Source organism: Anomaloglossus baeobatrachus, chromosome 1 (genome assembly GCF_048569485.1).
Source record: "Anomaloglossus baeobatrachus isolate aAnoBae1 chromosome 1, aAnoBae1.hap1, whole genome shotgun sequence".
In the NCBI taxonomy this organism is placed as follows: domain Eukaryota; kingdom Metazoa; phylum Chordata; class Amphibia; order Anura; family Aromobatidae; genus Anomaloglossus; species Anomaloglossus baeobatrachus.
Window position 1 is genome coordinate 606,571,193 of NC_134353.1, and position 14,880 is coordinate 606,586,072.

General features: G+C 46.2%; 1 protein-coding gene across 5 annotated transcripts in view; it reads right to left on the reverse strand.

Annotated features, from left to right (window-relative positions):
- KIF27 (kinesin family member 27) overlaps positions 1 to 14,880 on the reverse strand; it is a 202,743-nt gene that overhangs the window by 80,943 nt on the left and 106,920 nt on the right. For all 5 annotated transcript variants that reach the window (XM_075318344.1, XM_075318353.1, XM_075318327.1 and 2 more), the window contains 2 exons: positions 12,914 to 13,119; positions 9,090 to 9,287 (listed from right to left, as the gene is read on the reverse strand). In XM_075318344.1, the coding sequence (XP_075174459.1) occupies positions 9,090 to 9,287; positions 12,914 to 13,119 (404 nt within the window). The remainder of the gene's footprint in view (positions 1 to 9,089; positions 9,288 to 12,913; positions 13,120 to 14,880) is intronic.

A 14,880-nucleotide genomic window follows, 5' to 3' on the forward strand; every position in this document is an offset into this window, starting at 1 on the left:
GTCCTGGTGAAACACCAGGAAGGGAGATTTGCATGACAGCGCTGCTAGCTCGGACACTCTCCGAAGAGACGTGACTGCTACTAGAAAGGCCACTTTCTGTGAAAGGCAAGACAGGGAAACATCCCTCAAAAGCTCGAAAGGCGGCTTCTGGAGAGCAATTAGAACCCTGTTCAGATCCCAGGGCTCTAACGGCCGCTTGTAAGGAGGGACGATATGACAAACCCCTTGCAGGAACGTGCGTACCTGAGGAAGTCGTGCCAGGCGCTTCTGAAAAAATACAGATAGCGCAGAGACTTGTCCCTTAAGGGAGCCGAGCGACAGACCTTTTTCCAACCCGGATTGCAGGAAGGAAAGAAAGGTAGGCAAAGCAAATGGCCAGGGAGAAACTTCCTGAGCAGAGCACCAAGTTAAGAATATCTTCCACGTCCTGTGGTAGATCTTGGCAGAGGATAGCTTCCTAGCCTGTCTCATGGTGGCAATGATCTCTTGAGATAGTCCTGAAGACGCTAGGATCCAGGACTCAATGGCCACACAGTCAGGCTCAGGGCCGCAGAATTCTGATGGAAAAACGGCCCTTGAGACAGCAAGTCTGGCCGGTCTGGTATTGCCCACGGTTGTCCTACCGTGAGATGCCACAGATCCGGGTACCACGACCTCCTTGGCCAGTCTGGAGCGACGAGGAGGGCGCGGCGGCAGTCGGACCTGATCTTGCGTAGCACTCTGGGCAACAGCGCCAGAGGTGGGAACACATAAGGCAGCCGGAACTGCGACCAATCTTGAACTAAGGCGTCCGCCGCCAGAGCTCGGTGATCGTGAGACCGTGCCATAAAAGCTGGGACCTTGTTGTTGTGCCGAGACGCCATTAGGTCGACGTCCGGCCTCCCCCAGCGGCGACAGATCTCCTGAAACACGTCCGGGTGAAGAGACCATTCCCCTGCGTCCATACCCTGGCGACTGAGGAAGTCTGCTTCCCAGTTTTCTACGCCCGGGATGTGAACTGCGGATATGGTGGATGCCGTGTCTTCCACCCACGTCAGAATCCGCCGGACTTCCTGGAAGGCTTGCCGACTGCGTGTCCCTCCTTGGTGGTTGATGTATGCCACCGCTGTGGAGTTGTCCGACTGAATTCGGATCTGCTTGCCTTCTAGCCACTGCTGGAAGGCTTGTAGGGCAAGATACACTGCTCTGATTTCCAGAACATTGATCTGAAGTGTGGACTCTTGTTGAGTCCACGTACCTTGAGCCCTGTGGTGGAGAAAAACTGCTCCCCACCCTGATAGACTCGCGTCCGTTGTGACCACCTCCCAGGATGGGGGTAGGAAAGACTTTCCTATTGACAATGAGGTGGGAAGAAGCCACCACTGAAGAGAATCCATGGCCGCCTGAGAAAGGGAGACGTTCCTGTCCAGGGACTTCGACTTCCCGTCCCATTGGCGGAGAATGTCCCATTGTAATGGACGCAGATGAAACTGCGCGAAAGGGACTGCCTCCATTGCTGCTACCATCTTCCCCAGGAAGTGCATGAGGCGTCTCAAGGGATGCGACTGGCCCTGAAGGAGAGATTGCACCCCTGTCTGTAGTGAACGCTGTTTGTCCAGCGGAAGCATCACTATCGCTGATAGAGTATGAAACTCCATGCCAAGGTATGTTATCGATTGGGTTGGGGTCAGATTTGACTTTGAAAAGTTGATGATCCACCCGAAACTCTGGAGAGTCTCCAGCGCAACGTTCAGGCTGTGTTGGCATGCCTCTTGAGAGGGTGCCTTGACAAGTAGATCGTCCAAGTAAGGGATCACAGAGTGACCCTGAGAGTGCAGGACTGCTACTACTGCTGCCATGACCTTGGTGAATACCCTTGGGGCTGTCGCCAGACCGAAAGGCAGGGCTACGAACTGAAGGTGTTCGTCTCCTAAAACGAAGCGTAGAAAACGCTGGTGTTCTGGAGCAATCGGCACGTGGAGATAAGCATCTTTGATGTCTATTGATGCTAGGAAATCTCCTTGAGACATTGAGGCGATGACGGAGCGGAGGGATTCCATCCGGAACCGCCTGGTTTTCACATGCTTGTTGAGCAGTTTTAGGTCCAGAACAGGACGGAAAGACCTGTCCTTTTTTGGCACCACAAACAAATTGGAGTAAAAACCGTGACCTTGCTCCTGAAGAGGAACAGGGATCACCACTCCTTCTGCCTTTAAAGAGCACACCGCCTGCAGAAGAGCATTGGCTCGGCCGGGAGGCGGAGAAGTTCTGAAGAATCGAGTTGGAGGACGAGAACTGAACTCTATCCTGTACCCGTGAGACAGAATGTCTCTCACCCAACGGTCCTTGACATGTGGCAGCCAAATGTCGCCAAAGCGGGAGAGCCTGCCACCGACCGAGGATGCGGAGAGAGGAGGCCGAAAGTCATGAGGAAGCCGCTTTGGTAGCGGTTCCTCCGGCTGCTTTCTTTGGGCGTGACTGGGCCCGCCAAGAATCTGAGCTCCTCTGATCCTTTTGAGTCCTTTTGGACGAGGAGAATTGGGACCTGCCCGAGCCTCGAAAGGACCGAAACCTCGACTGTCCCTTCCTCTGTTGGGGTTTATTTGGTCTGGGCTGAGGTAAGGATGAATCCTTACCCTTGGACTGTTTAATGATTTCATCCAATCTCTCACCAAACAGTCTGTCACCAGAAAATGGCAAACTGGTTAAGCACTTCTTGGAAGCAGAATCTGCCTTCCATTCCCTTAACCACAATGCTCTGCGTAAAACCACGGAGTTGGCGGACGCCACTGCCGTACGGCTTGTAGAGTCCAGGACAGCATTAATAGCGTAAGACGCAAATGCAGACATTTGAGAGGTTAAGGACGCTACTTGCGGAACAGATGTACGTGTGACAGTGTCAATCTGCGCCAAACCAGCTGAAATAGCTTGGAGTGCCCATACGGCTGCGAATGCTGGAGCAAACGACGCGCCGATAGCTTCATAGATGGATTTCAACCAGAGCTCCATCTGTCTGTCAGTGGCATCTTTAAGTGAAGCCCCATCTTCCACTGCAACTATGGATCTAGCCGCAAGCCTGGAGATTGGGGGATCCACCTTTGGACACTGGGTCCAGCCTTTGACCACGTCAGGGGGAAAGGGATAACGTGTATCCTTAAGACGTTTGGAGAAACGCTTATCTGGATAAGCGTGGTGTTTCTGGACTGACTCTCTAAAGTCAGAGTGGTCCAGAAAAGTACTCAATTTACGCTTAGGATACCTGAAATGGAATTTCTCCTGCTGTGAAGCTGACTCCTCCACTGGAGGAGCTGTGGGAGAAATATCCAACATTTTATTGATGGACGCTATGAGATCATTCACCATTGCGTCCCCATCAGGTGTATCCAGATTGAGAGCGGTCTCAGGATCAGAATCCTGATCAGCAACCTCTGTCACATCAAACAGAGAGCCTTCCTGCTGGGACCCTGACCAGTGTGATGAAGTCGAGGGTCGCTCATAGCGAGCTCGCTTAGGCTGTCTGGGACTGTCGTCCGTGTCAGAGCCATCACCCCGGGATGCATGGGACCCCCCCGGAGCACGGATGTGTTCCAAAAGAGGGGAACCAGGGAGCATTGAATCAACAGTGCCCATGGTCTGAGTTACCGGTCTGGACTGCAAAGTCTCAAGGATTTTAGACATAGTCACCGACAGTTTATCAGCAAAAACTGCAAACTCCGTCCCTGCCACCTGGACAGTGTTCACAGGTGGTTCTCCTTGGGCCACCTCTAGCAGAGGCCCCGGCTGAGCAAGTGCTACAGGGGCCGAACATTGCACACAATGGGGGTCAGTGGCACCTGCCGGTAGCACAGCCTTACATGCGGTACAAGTAGCATAGAAAGCCTGTGTCTTGGCCCCTTTGCTTTTTGCGGACGACATGCTGTTGTCTAGCAATCTAGGAGGGTATATAGCCAAGAATAGCGACCGTACAATGCAATGTATAGCATACAAGCATAAAGTACAAATGAACACTGTGGCACTAGTGGGGTGAGCCCTCGAGGGCTGCTTACCGCCCGCTGAAAAGCGGGTGTGTGACCGCCAGAATCCCGTGCCTGGGTCTCCCAGAGCTCGTGTCCCTTCTCCACTCAGACTGCAAACAGGAATGGCTGCCGGCGTCCTGTGAAGAGGGGCGGGCCGTGGGCGTGCCCCAGACAAAGTGCGGGAAACTAGCGTCCCACTGTGCCTAGTGAGGGGGGTTGGAGTATGCTAAGCAGACTCCAGCCCTCGGCGCTGACGTTCTGACCAGCGTCCCGCCCTTCCCCTGACTGGCAGGCCTGGGGGCGGGAACGAAACGGAACTAGGCCGCAAAAGCCGGGGACTCGATTTATAAGCGCGGCCGTCGTATAAGCACAGCCAGCGCGGAAGTCCCCGGCGCACCACAAGTCCCAGCCGCACCGCAGTGTAAAAAACCGCCAGCAGCGGCCGGTGCGGCAGTTCCTAATACAGAAACTCACTCAGCAAAGCTGCAGTGAGTAAAGCACCAGCGCGCCGCGCTGCTGTCCCCGGCGCACTAACACACCCAGCAATGCTGGTGTGTGTGCGCGATCTGTACGGGGACCCAGAGTACCTTAATGTAGCAGGGCCAGTCCCTGACGATACTCATCTCCACGTCCAGCAGATTCCCAGGGGCTGTGGACGGAGCACGGTCTCCTGTGCTTGGAGACCGATAGGATCCCACTTCACCCAGAGCCCTAAGGGGATGGGGAAGGAAAGCAGCATGTCGGCTCCAGCCTCCGTACCCGCAATGGGTACCTCAACCTTAACAAACACCGCCAACAAAAGTGGGGTGAGAAGGGAGCATGCTGGGGGCCCTAGTATGGGCCCTCTTTTCTTCCATCCGACAAAGTCAGCAGCTGCTGCTGACTAAACAGTGGAGCTATGCGTGGATGTTAGCCTCCTTCGCACAAAGCATGAAAACTGAGGAGCCCGTGATCCCACGGGGGGTGTATAGGCAGTAGGGGAGGGGCCTTACACTTTTAAGTGTAATACTTTGTGTGGCCTCCGGAGGCAGTAGCTATACACCCAATTGTCTGGGTCTCCCAATAGAGTGACAAAGAAAATAGAAATTTAGCTTTTTCTGAGAACTCAATGTGATATATAAAAGAAAAAAAACAAATGCATCCAACGGAGAGAAGGGTTTTCCTTGTTAATAATTCCCATGCTTGGTAAACATAGAACTGATAATTAGTGATACGAGAACCTGAACAGTAACTTTTACCTGTATGTCCGGTTCCTGCTCAGTCACTCAGATAATAATACTAATAACAATAATAATAATAATATATAAAAAAACAAACAAAAAAGGAAGCAAAATGGTTAAAGTATGATATATGTACTAGTCTCCTCACTCGCGGCTGTCATACTGCTTCCATATCCAATCATTAGATCTCATACATATTCATTGCTTTCCCTGCCCACCGTCAGTCCCGGCATCTGTGAATGGTTGTAGTCAGACAGCGCCCCCACCCTCTGTGACAGCGTCTGTGATTGGTTGCCCTCACAAAGGCTGTCTGGTCCCCTAATAAAGTGTAAAAATAAATAAATAAAATAAAAAAAATTACAGAGGGTGCCCCGTATATTGATACCCAAGCGCAGATAAAGCAGACGGCTACAGGCTGCAGCCTCCTGCCGTGCAAGTTATCTTGACTGTGTATCAAAATACGAGAGACCCCATGAAGCTGTTTTTTTTTTTATTTAAATAAATAAATTTAACAAAACGACATGTGGTCTGCCCAATTTTGAAACTCAGCCCGCGGGTGCATTAGAGAGCATGACCGCCTGCTGCAGCTTCATGCAGATGCTCACTGAGCCGCAGCTGTGGATGGTGACGTCACTGAATTTACCTGTGGTCACAGCTGGAGGTTCCCACGGTACCCCACCTGTGACTGCCGGTAAACTCACTTTTGATACGCAGCCAAAATAATGTGCATGGCTAAGGGCTGTAGTCTCTAGCTGTCTGCTTTGTCTGTGTTGGGTATCAATACATAGGAGACCCTACGTCATTTTTAAATTTATTTATTTTTACATCACTATAGGGATGCAGACAGTGTGTGTGTGTGATTCCAACCAACCACAGACTGGGGTGGGGGTACAGTCTGACTGCAACCAATCACAGATGCCAGGACTGATGGTGGGCGGGGGAAGCAGTAAATATGCATGAGAGCTAATCATCAGACATTGAAAGCAGTGTTAAATCCGCAGGGAACATCGACAAGTATAACAGTCCTGCTTTATTCCTTATTTTCTTTCTTTTGCAGCCCCCCTAGCCCTTACTATCACCATTTTAAAAACACATATGTTGAGGTCCTTTAGACTTATATGGGGTTCGGCAACCGGGGACAAGTTCGGCTGCTGAGCCCGATTTTTATTTTTTTAGTCCGTGCTGGTTTGGCGAACCCGAATATCACTGGTTTTGTTAATCGCTAGTGATAATCTAAAAGGGATCTGTCATCAGGGTAAGTTCCCCTTACTACTCAGTATCCCATCCATGATGAAATTAAAGAGATATTCCTATATCATACATTTCAAGTATATCCAAAATATTTGTCATACATGTATAGTAAATGCAGGTCACACTAATGAAAACTACATCTATCTAAAGAATGGAGCCCGTTGTACGATGCTTTCAGTGTAAGCACAATTACAATTCAAGTGAATAAGGATTTTATTTTTTGTTTGATTAGTTTTTTGTTGATATTTTATTACCAGAACAAGTACAAAAAGTTTTAATTATTTTATAAATATTAAAAAAAAACAAAAAAAACCCAACATTTTTGTGATTAGGGATTTCGACAAAGTGCATTGGCTTAAAAAGGCCCATTAAAAAGTTGCGTCTGAAGGGCAACAACACTCGTTTGAACCCCATCCATAATATAGAAGTAATATGATATAGAGACCACTGCAGCCAATCGCTAGTTGTAGCATTGACTTGAGTGGTGTCCACTCCAGCAGTTGCAAGTCAGTGTCAAAACCAGCTTGCTTTAGGCCGGGGGGTACAGACACTGGTGGGAGAAAACGTGGTGAGAGATTGGTAAGCTAAGCATTAGTTTTAATCTTTTAGTAAAAAAAACTTTAGGGACTGGACAACCCATGTAAAAATTCAAACACAGTCACTGCTTGCAGCTTTCAAAGGACAGGTTATAACTTGTACCGGCTGGACAGCAATATATATATATATATATGTATATATATATATATATATATATATATATATATATACACACACACATACACACACACATACAGTTAGGTCCAGAAATATTTGGACAGTGACACAAGTTTTGTTATTTTAGCTGTTTACAAAAACATGTTCAGAAATACAATTCTATATATAATATGGGCTGAAAGTGCACACTCCCAGCTGCAATATGAGAGTTTTCACATCCAAATCGGAGAAAGGGTTTAGGAATCATAGCTCTGTAATGCATAGCCTCCTCTTTTTCAAGGGACCAAAAGTAATTGGACAAGGGACTCTAAGGGCTCAAATTAACTCTGAAGGCGTCTCCCTCGTTAACCTGTAATCAATGAAGTAGTTAAAAGGTCTGGGGTTGATTACAGGTGTATGGTTTTGCATTTGGAAGCTGTTGCTGTGACCAGACAACATGCGGTCTAAGGAACTCTCAATGGAGGTGAAGCAGAACATCCTGAGGCTGAAAAAAAAGAAAAAATCCATCAGAGAGATAGCAGACATGCTTGGAGTAGCAAAATCAACAGTCGGGTACATTCTGAGAAAAAAGGAATTGACTGGTGAGCTTGGGAACTCAAAAAGGCCTGGGCGTCCACGGATGACAACAGTGGTGGTTGATCAGCGCATACTTTCTTTGGTGAAGAAGAACCCGTTCACAACATCAACTGAAGTCCAGAACACTCTCAGTCAAGTAGGTGTATCTGTCTCTAAGTCAACAGTAAAGAGAAGACTCCATGAAAGTAAATACAAAGGGTTCACATCTAGATGCAAACCATTCATCAATTCCAAAAATAGACAGGCCAGAGTTAAATTTGCTGAAAAACACCTCATGAAGCCAGCTCAGTTCTGGAAAAGTATTCTATGGACAGATGAGACAAAGATCAACCTGTACCAGAATGATGGGAAGAAAAAAGTTTGGAGAAGAAAGGGAACGGCACATGATCCAAGGCACACCACATCCTCTGTAAAACATGGTGGAGGCAACGTGATGGCATGGGCATGCATGGCTTTCAATGGCACTGGGTCACTTGTGTTTATTGATGACATAACAGCAGACAAGAGTAGCCGGATGAATTCTGAAGTGTACCGGGATATACTTTCAGCCCAGATTCAGCCAAATGCCGCAAAGTTGATCGGACGGCGCTTCATAGTACAGATGGACAATGACCCCAAGCATACAGCCAAAGCTACCCAGGAGTTCATGAGTGCAAAAAAGTGGAACATTCTGCAATGGCCAAGTCAATCACCAGATCTTAACCCAATTGAGCATGCATTTCACTTGCTAAAATCCAGACTTAAGACGGAAAGACCCACAAACAAGCAAGACCTGAAGGCTGCGGCTGTAAAGGCCTGGCAAAGCATTAAGAAGGAGGAAACCCAGCGTTTGGTGATGTCCATGGGTTCCAGACTTAAGGCAGTGATTGCCTCCAAAGGATTCGCAACAAAATATTGAAAATAAAAATATTTTGTTTGGGTTAGGTTTATTTGTCCAATTACTTTTGACCTCCTAAAATGTGGAGTGTTTGTAAAGAAATGTGTACAATTCCTACAATTTCTATCAGATATTTTTGTTCAAACCTTCAAATTAAACGTTACAATCTGCACTTGAATTCTGTTGTAGAGGTTTCATTTCAAATCCAATGTGGTGGCATGCAGAGCCCAACTCGCGAAAATTGTGTCACTGTCCAAATATTTCTGGACCTAACTGTATATATACATATATATATATGTATACACACACACACACACATATATATTTGCTATATATATATATATATATATATATATATATATATATATAGCAATCATATTGCGAATCCTTGAAATCCATCATGATCAGCAATAATATCACACTTCACATGGTATGGGGCTCAGCTTTTCCATATACCTTGATTTGTTGCTGGTCCTTTTGCACAGCTAACTCCAGTTTCCGCTTTGTATCACTTTCTTCTTTTAGCTTTTTCTGGAGCTGTGCCTGCTGTTGTCGCATGTTTTGTATGTTTTGCTCAAGATCAGATGCGCACTTTTCATTCTGAGCAGAGAGGTTTGCAAGCTTCTTTGTATCCAGCTGCTTCTTCTGTAACACCTGGTTACCAATTAATATAAAACACGGGGGATATTTAAGAAAAACACCACAGAATTCCCCAAAATTCAAAATCATGGCATATGCTAAAAGTATTATGTGCTTAGATTGTTTTCTCTTATAGCTTTACACTCCCAAAGTATCTGAAAAAAATGTGGCATATTAATTTAACTCACTAAAGTGAGTAGTCGGACAGATGGGTCCCCGACGGCGTCTCCTCGCCTGCTGTCCTGGATTTAGGATTAGGGTCTGTCTACGTGCATGTATACACAGAGACCTGTCAGTCACTATCAAGCAGCCGGGGACCCACTTGTCCGACCAGTCTACAGTGCGGTTCGGTCCACGGTGACTAGTAAATGTATATGTTTCTCTGAAAAGCCGCAGTGTTTCAGAGTCAAACATTCATGACTGAGTTCATACAGCCAGTGGTTGGTACATGCTGCCCATGGATTGAGCAGCATGTATCAGATGTCAGGTTCGCTTTAAGATGTGCACTATGGTCTTCATTTTACTTCTTTATTTTTATTAAATTGAATCTGTCGGCTGATTCATAGCCTGTATGAATCAGCGAAACTCTCTGTTATTGCAGATATGCATGTTTACTTGCAGCTATTCACAGAAAACATACTTTAAAACACCAACCTGGGACCAGGTAACTAAATCTCAGAGATACACTAACAAACAAAAGGGTAACAATGTTTTGAACTTCAGACTTTCAGGCTCCATTTCTCACCATCCATTACATCTTTAAACGTGAGACTACCTTCATTTTACAGACAATCATCTTGGCTATCTCATACATAAACTTGACTTGCAACTATTTACCATATGAATAGTTATGCAGATTCTTGTCATGTTACTGCATTGTTACTGTTTTACTCCTGGTGTTTTCTTCTTCTTCCTGTATACTATAAATTACAACCAGTTCTCACATTCCCTAATAGTTCAGTGTGTTATTAGGTTGATTCCCAAGCAAAAGGTCACTGGTTCAAATCGAGGAGCAGCCACAAAGATTTCCTAAGAAAAGAAAAGCAGCATCATCCAGCTCATCAATAGTCTCTCAGCCAAGAAAATTGCCAAATTGCATCATGTGAATGCCACAAAAGTTGGAAGAATAGGAAATGAAGTCCATCCATTCATCCAAAAGCCAAGAAGTGGACGTCCAGGCAAAGTATCAGAGTCAACAAATCCGTTCATCCCAAGGTCTATCAGTTCTGAAGCGACAAACATGGCAGTGGAGGTGGCTCGCATGTTTCATAATAGAGAGATCACAGACGTCCATGCAAGCACCATGCGAGTTATGTTACACAAGTCTTGAAAGGTGGCCCAAAATAAGATGAAGAAGCCTTGCCTTCAATATCATCATAAGAAGCATAGGCTCGAGTTTACAAAGAAGTACAAAAAGCGAGCAATAGAGAAGATTGGAAATTGGTGATTTGGAGAAATGAGACGAAAGTCAATAGATTAGGCTTTGATGGGTGCAAATGGGTCTAGAAGACACAAGGAAAAAGGGGCTAACAGACTGAGAAATTGCAGGAACTGTCGAGTTCTGTGGAGGAAGACTGATGATATGGGGCTGTTTCACCGCCAAAGGCATTGGATACTTGATCAGGATTGATGGTAGCCTTGATGCTGAGCTATATGTGAGTATTGTACAAGATGAGTAAGGGGTACTTTGCACGCTGCAACATCGCTAGCCGACAGTACCCGCCCCCGTCGCACATGCGATATCTTGTGATAGCTGCCGTAGCGGACATTATCGCCACGGCAGCTTCACACGCACTTACCTGCCCTGCGACGTCGCTCTGGCCGGCGACCCGTCTCCTTCATAAGGGGGCGGGTCGTACGGCGTCACAGTGACGTCACACGGCAGGCGGCCAATAGAGGGGAGGGGCGGAGATGAGTGGGACGTAAACATCCCGCCCACCTCCTTCCTTCCGCATTGGCAGTGGAGGCAGGTAAGAAAATGTTCCTCGCTCCTGCGGCTTCACACACAGCGATGTGTGCTGCCGCAGGAATGAGGAACAACATCGTATCTCCTATTGGTGCGACAATATGAAAATGTCCGACTCTACACAGATCACCGATTTACCACGCTTTCGATTTGACCCCGACGATATTGCACTAGCGATGTTGCAACGTGCAAAGTACCCCTTACTTAGTAAACTCTAGTACTACCGTATGGGTATGAAAAGGACGAAATAGTGTTCCAGAAGGACAATAACCTGAAGCATACGTCGAGATTGGTGAAAAGATGGTTCAATGATGATGAAGTAGAGGTGCTGGAATGGCACCCACAGTCCCCAGACCTCAACTAAATCAAACAATTGTGGGTAGAATTGAACAAAAAGCTGTAACATGTAGAAGAGACCAGGGATCAGATTTCGGTTGAGACATGCTTGAATCTGATAGAGAGCATGCCCAGAAGGATTCAGGCAGTGTTGAAAGTCAAATATGAATTTACAAAAAAACTTATAATATACGAAGAATTAAAATTTAAATTTTTTTTTTAGGAGCAAAACGGTAACAATGCAGTGATATGACAAGAATCCGCATAACTAATCATATGCTACATAGTCGCGAGTCAAAATGTATGTGTGAGATAGCCAAGATGATCGTCTACAAAATGAGGGTAGCCTCAAACTCAAAGCTGTAATGGATGTGAGATATGGAGCCTGAAACTCAAGAGTTCAAAACTTTGTTACTCTTGCTGGTCAGTGAATGTTCCTGCAGATTTTTCTCCGCCAATATCACCTAGGTTGATAGGCGTCTAGCTAGGTGCGTAAAAGCAGAGACCTATCAAAAGAAGTTAGTCAGGGCAGGATGAAGCTGCTGGGGACATACTTCAGTGACTGTTCACCTATTTCCCTCCAGCATGCCTTTAATAACAGAGCCAGTCATGAAGCCTGTGATACAGGCAGCATGAATCAGCGGATAGGGTCCCATCAATTCATTAATAAAGTTGAAACGTTTGCAGTGTTTTTAAAAGTCTCCTATAAAAGCGCTCTATAAATAGAAGAGCAGGAAATTATCATTTCTATGATACCATTTCTATAATAAGACACTTCCACGACTTAAGGCCACTTTACATGCTGTGATATTGCAAGCTAGGTAGCGTACCCGCCCCCGTTGGTTGTGCGTCACGGGAAAATCGCTGCCCGTGGCGCACAACATCGCTAACAACTGTCACACATACCTGCCTAGCGACCGCCTCCTTTCTAAGGGGGCGGTTCGTTCGGCGTCACAGCGACGTCACTAAGCGGCCGCCCAATAGAAGCGGAGGGGCGGAGATGAGCGGGACGAACATCCCGCCCACCTCTTTCCTTCCTCATTGCGGGCGGCCGCAGGTACGAGGTTGTTCCTTGTTCCTGCGGTGTCACACGTGGAGATGTGTGCTGCCGCAGGAACGACGAACAACATCGTACCTGCAACAGCAACGATAATCGGAAATGGTACGACGCGTCAACGATTAGGTGAGTAAATTTGATCGTTAACGGTTGTTCGTGCGTTTCACGTGCAACGACGTTGCTAGCGAGGCCGGATGTGCGTCACGAATTCCGTGACCCCAACGACATCTCGTTAGCGATGTCGTTGCGTGTAAAGCGGCCTTTATTCTAATTACATCGTACCTGCATTTTTAATTTTGCAGTCTCCATTTTCCTCCGGAAATCTTTCTGTAATTTGGCTTTCTGGGCCTGGTCCCTCAGTTCTTTGTTTTCCAGTTCTTGTAATTGTTTCTGAGCTTCGGCCAGTTCAGTTTTCGCCTGTTCTGCCTCCTGTTCCAGCTGTGTGATCTTTAGATAATACTGCTTGTTAACAGACTGAGCGTCAGTGCCTAGAAGTCAAAGTCTTATAGTTATTTCCTGTGAGACAACAGAACAGTAGTAGTATCCAGCTTTTATTAATGATATGTATACAAGATAGTGGAAACACCTTAATAAGGCAGTTGCGCTAAAACATTTTAACTTTTGGCGTTTACAGCCAGACTGCCAGCAGCGCCATTATAGCATAGGAAGGATGCAGTGTGGTCACCCCTGCCCATCAAATTCATCAAAGGTTACGCCTAGCTGGTGTACATTGCTGGTGTGAGACGCCCCCAAGTCATTAAGCTGCTTAATGAATCAGGTCAGTGTACTCCAGCGAGCGCTTCAATAAATTGGCATGCGATACGCTAGTCTTAATGAATTGCCCTCATACTGTGCGTGCTCCGCCACCTAGAGACCGTTACATACAAAGAGCCAGAAGACAGGCAACAATACTAACTCTAATGGGCACCATCCTTATAAGAAAACATAAAGATCCTTGTAACCATACAATATTTTTTAATGGAGTAAATTGAAAAGAAAAAGTCAAAATGACCAAAAACACAATTTTCTTCCAGAGTGTGTAAATTTATATATACATACACACAGTAATTTATAAATTTATATATACATACACACAGTATATCACAAAAGTGAGTACACCCTTCACATTTTTGTAAATATGTTATTATATCTTTTCATGGGACAACACTGAAGATCTGACACTTTGATACAATGTAAAGTAGTCAGTGTACAGCCTATAAAACTCCTCTAAATACCTCAACACAGCCATTAATGTCTAAACTGCTGGCAACAAAAGTAAGTACACCCCTAGATGAAAATGGACAAATTGTGCCCAAAGTGTCAATACTGTGTATGGCCACTATGATTTTCAAGCACTGCCTTAGAGAGATTCTGCTTCCAGGTTTTTGCCATGTAATCTGAGCGCAGCATAACATAGGGGCAGAGAGCCTGATTCCAGTGATGTGTCACTTACTGGGCTTCTTAGTGTAGTTTTGATAAAATCACTGTTTAACCAGCAGGAGATTATCATTAGAGGACTATTTGGGCTGCTGCAAGGTAGTCCAGCATATTCATGAGCTCTGTATAACTGCTGGATCTGCAGCAGAGGAAACATTGATTTTATCAACATGGCATCAAAAAGCTCTGTAAGTGACACAGCGCTAGCTAGAATCAGTGTCTCTGTCTCTACATTATGCTGCTCTCAGATGGGGCAGCAAAAACCTGGTGACAGATTCCCTTTAACTCTCACAGGTTGCCACTGAAATCCTCTTCCATGCCTCCATTATGGCATCACAGAGCCGGAGGATATTAGAGACCTTGTGCTCCTCTACCTTCCGTTTGAGGATGCCCCACGGATGCTCCATAGGGTTTAGAAGTGCAGACTTGCTTGGCCAGCCCGGCACCTTTACCCTTAGTTTCTTTAGCAAAGCAGTGGTCATCTTGGGGGTGTGTTTGGGATCGTAATGTTGGAATACTGACCTGTGGCCTAGTTTTCAAAGGGAGGGGATCAAGTTCTGCTTCAGTAGGTCACAGCACATGTTGGCATTCATGGTTCCCTCAATTAATTTTATCTCCCCACAGACAGCAGCACTCATGCTTCCCCAAAACATGACACACCCATCACCATGCTTGACTGTAGGCAAGACACAGTTAACTATTTATTTCTCACCTGGTTGCTGCCACACACTCTTGACACTGTCTGATCCAAATAAATTTATTTTTGTCTCATCAGAACACCAGACATGGTTCTATTAATGCATGTCCTTAGT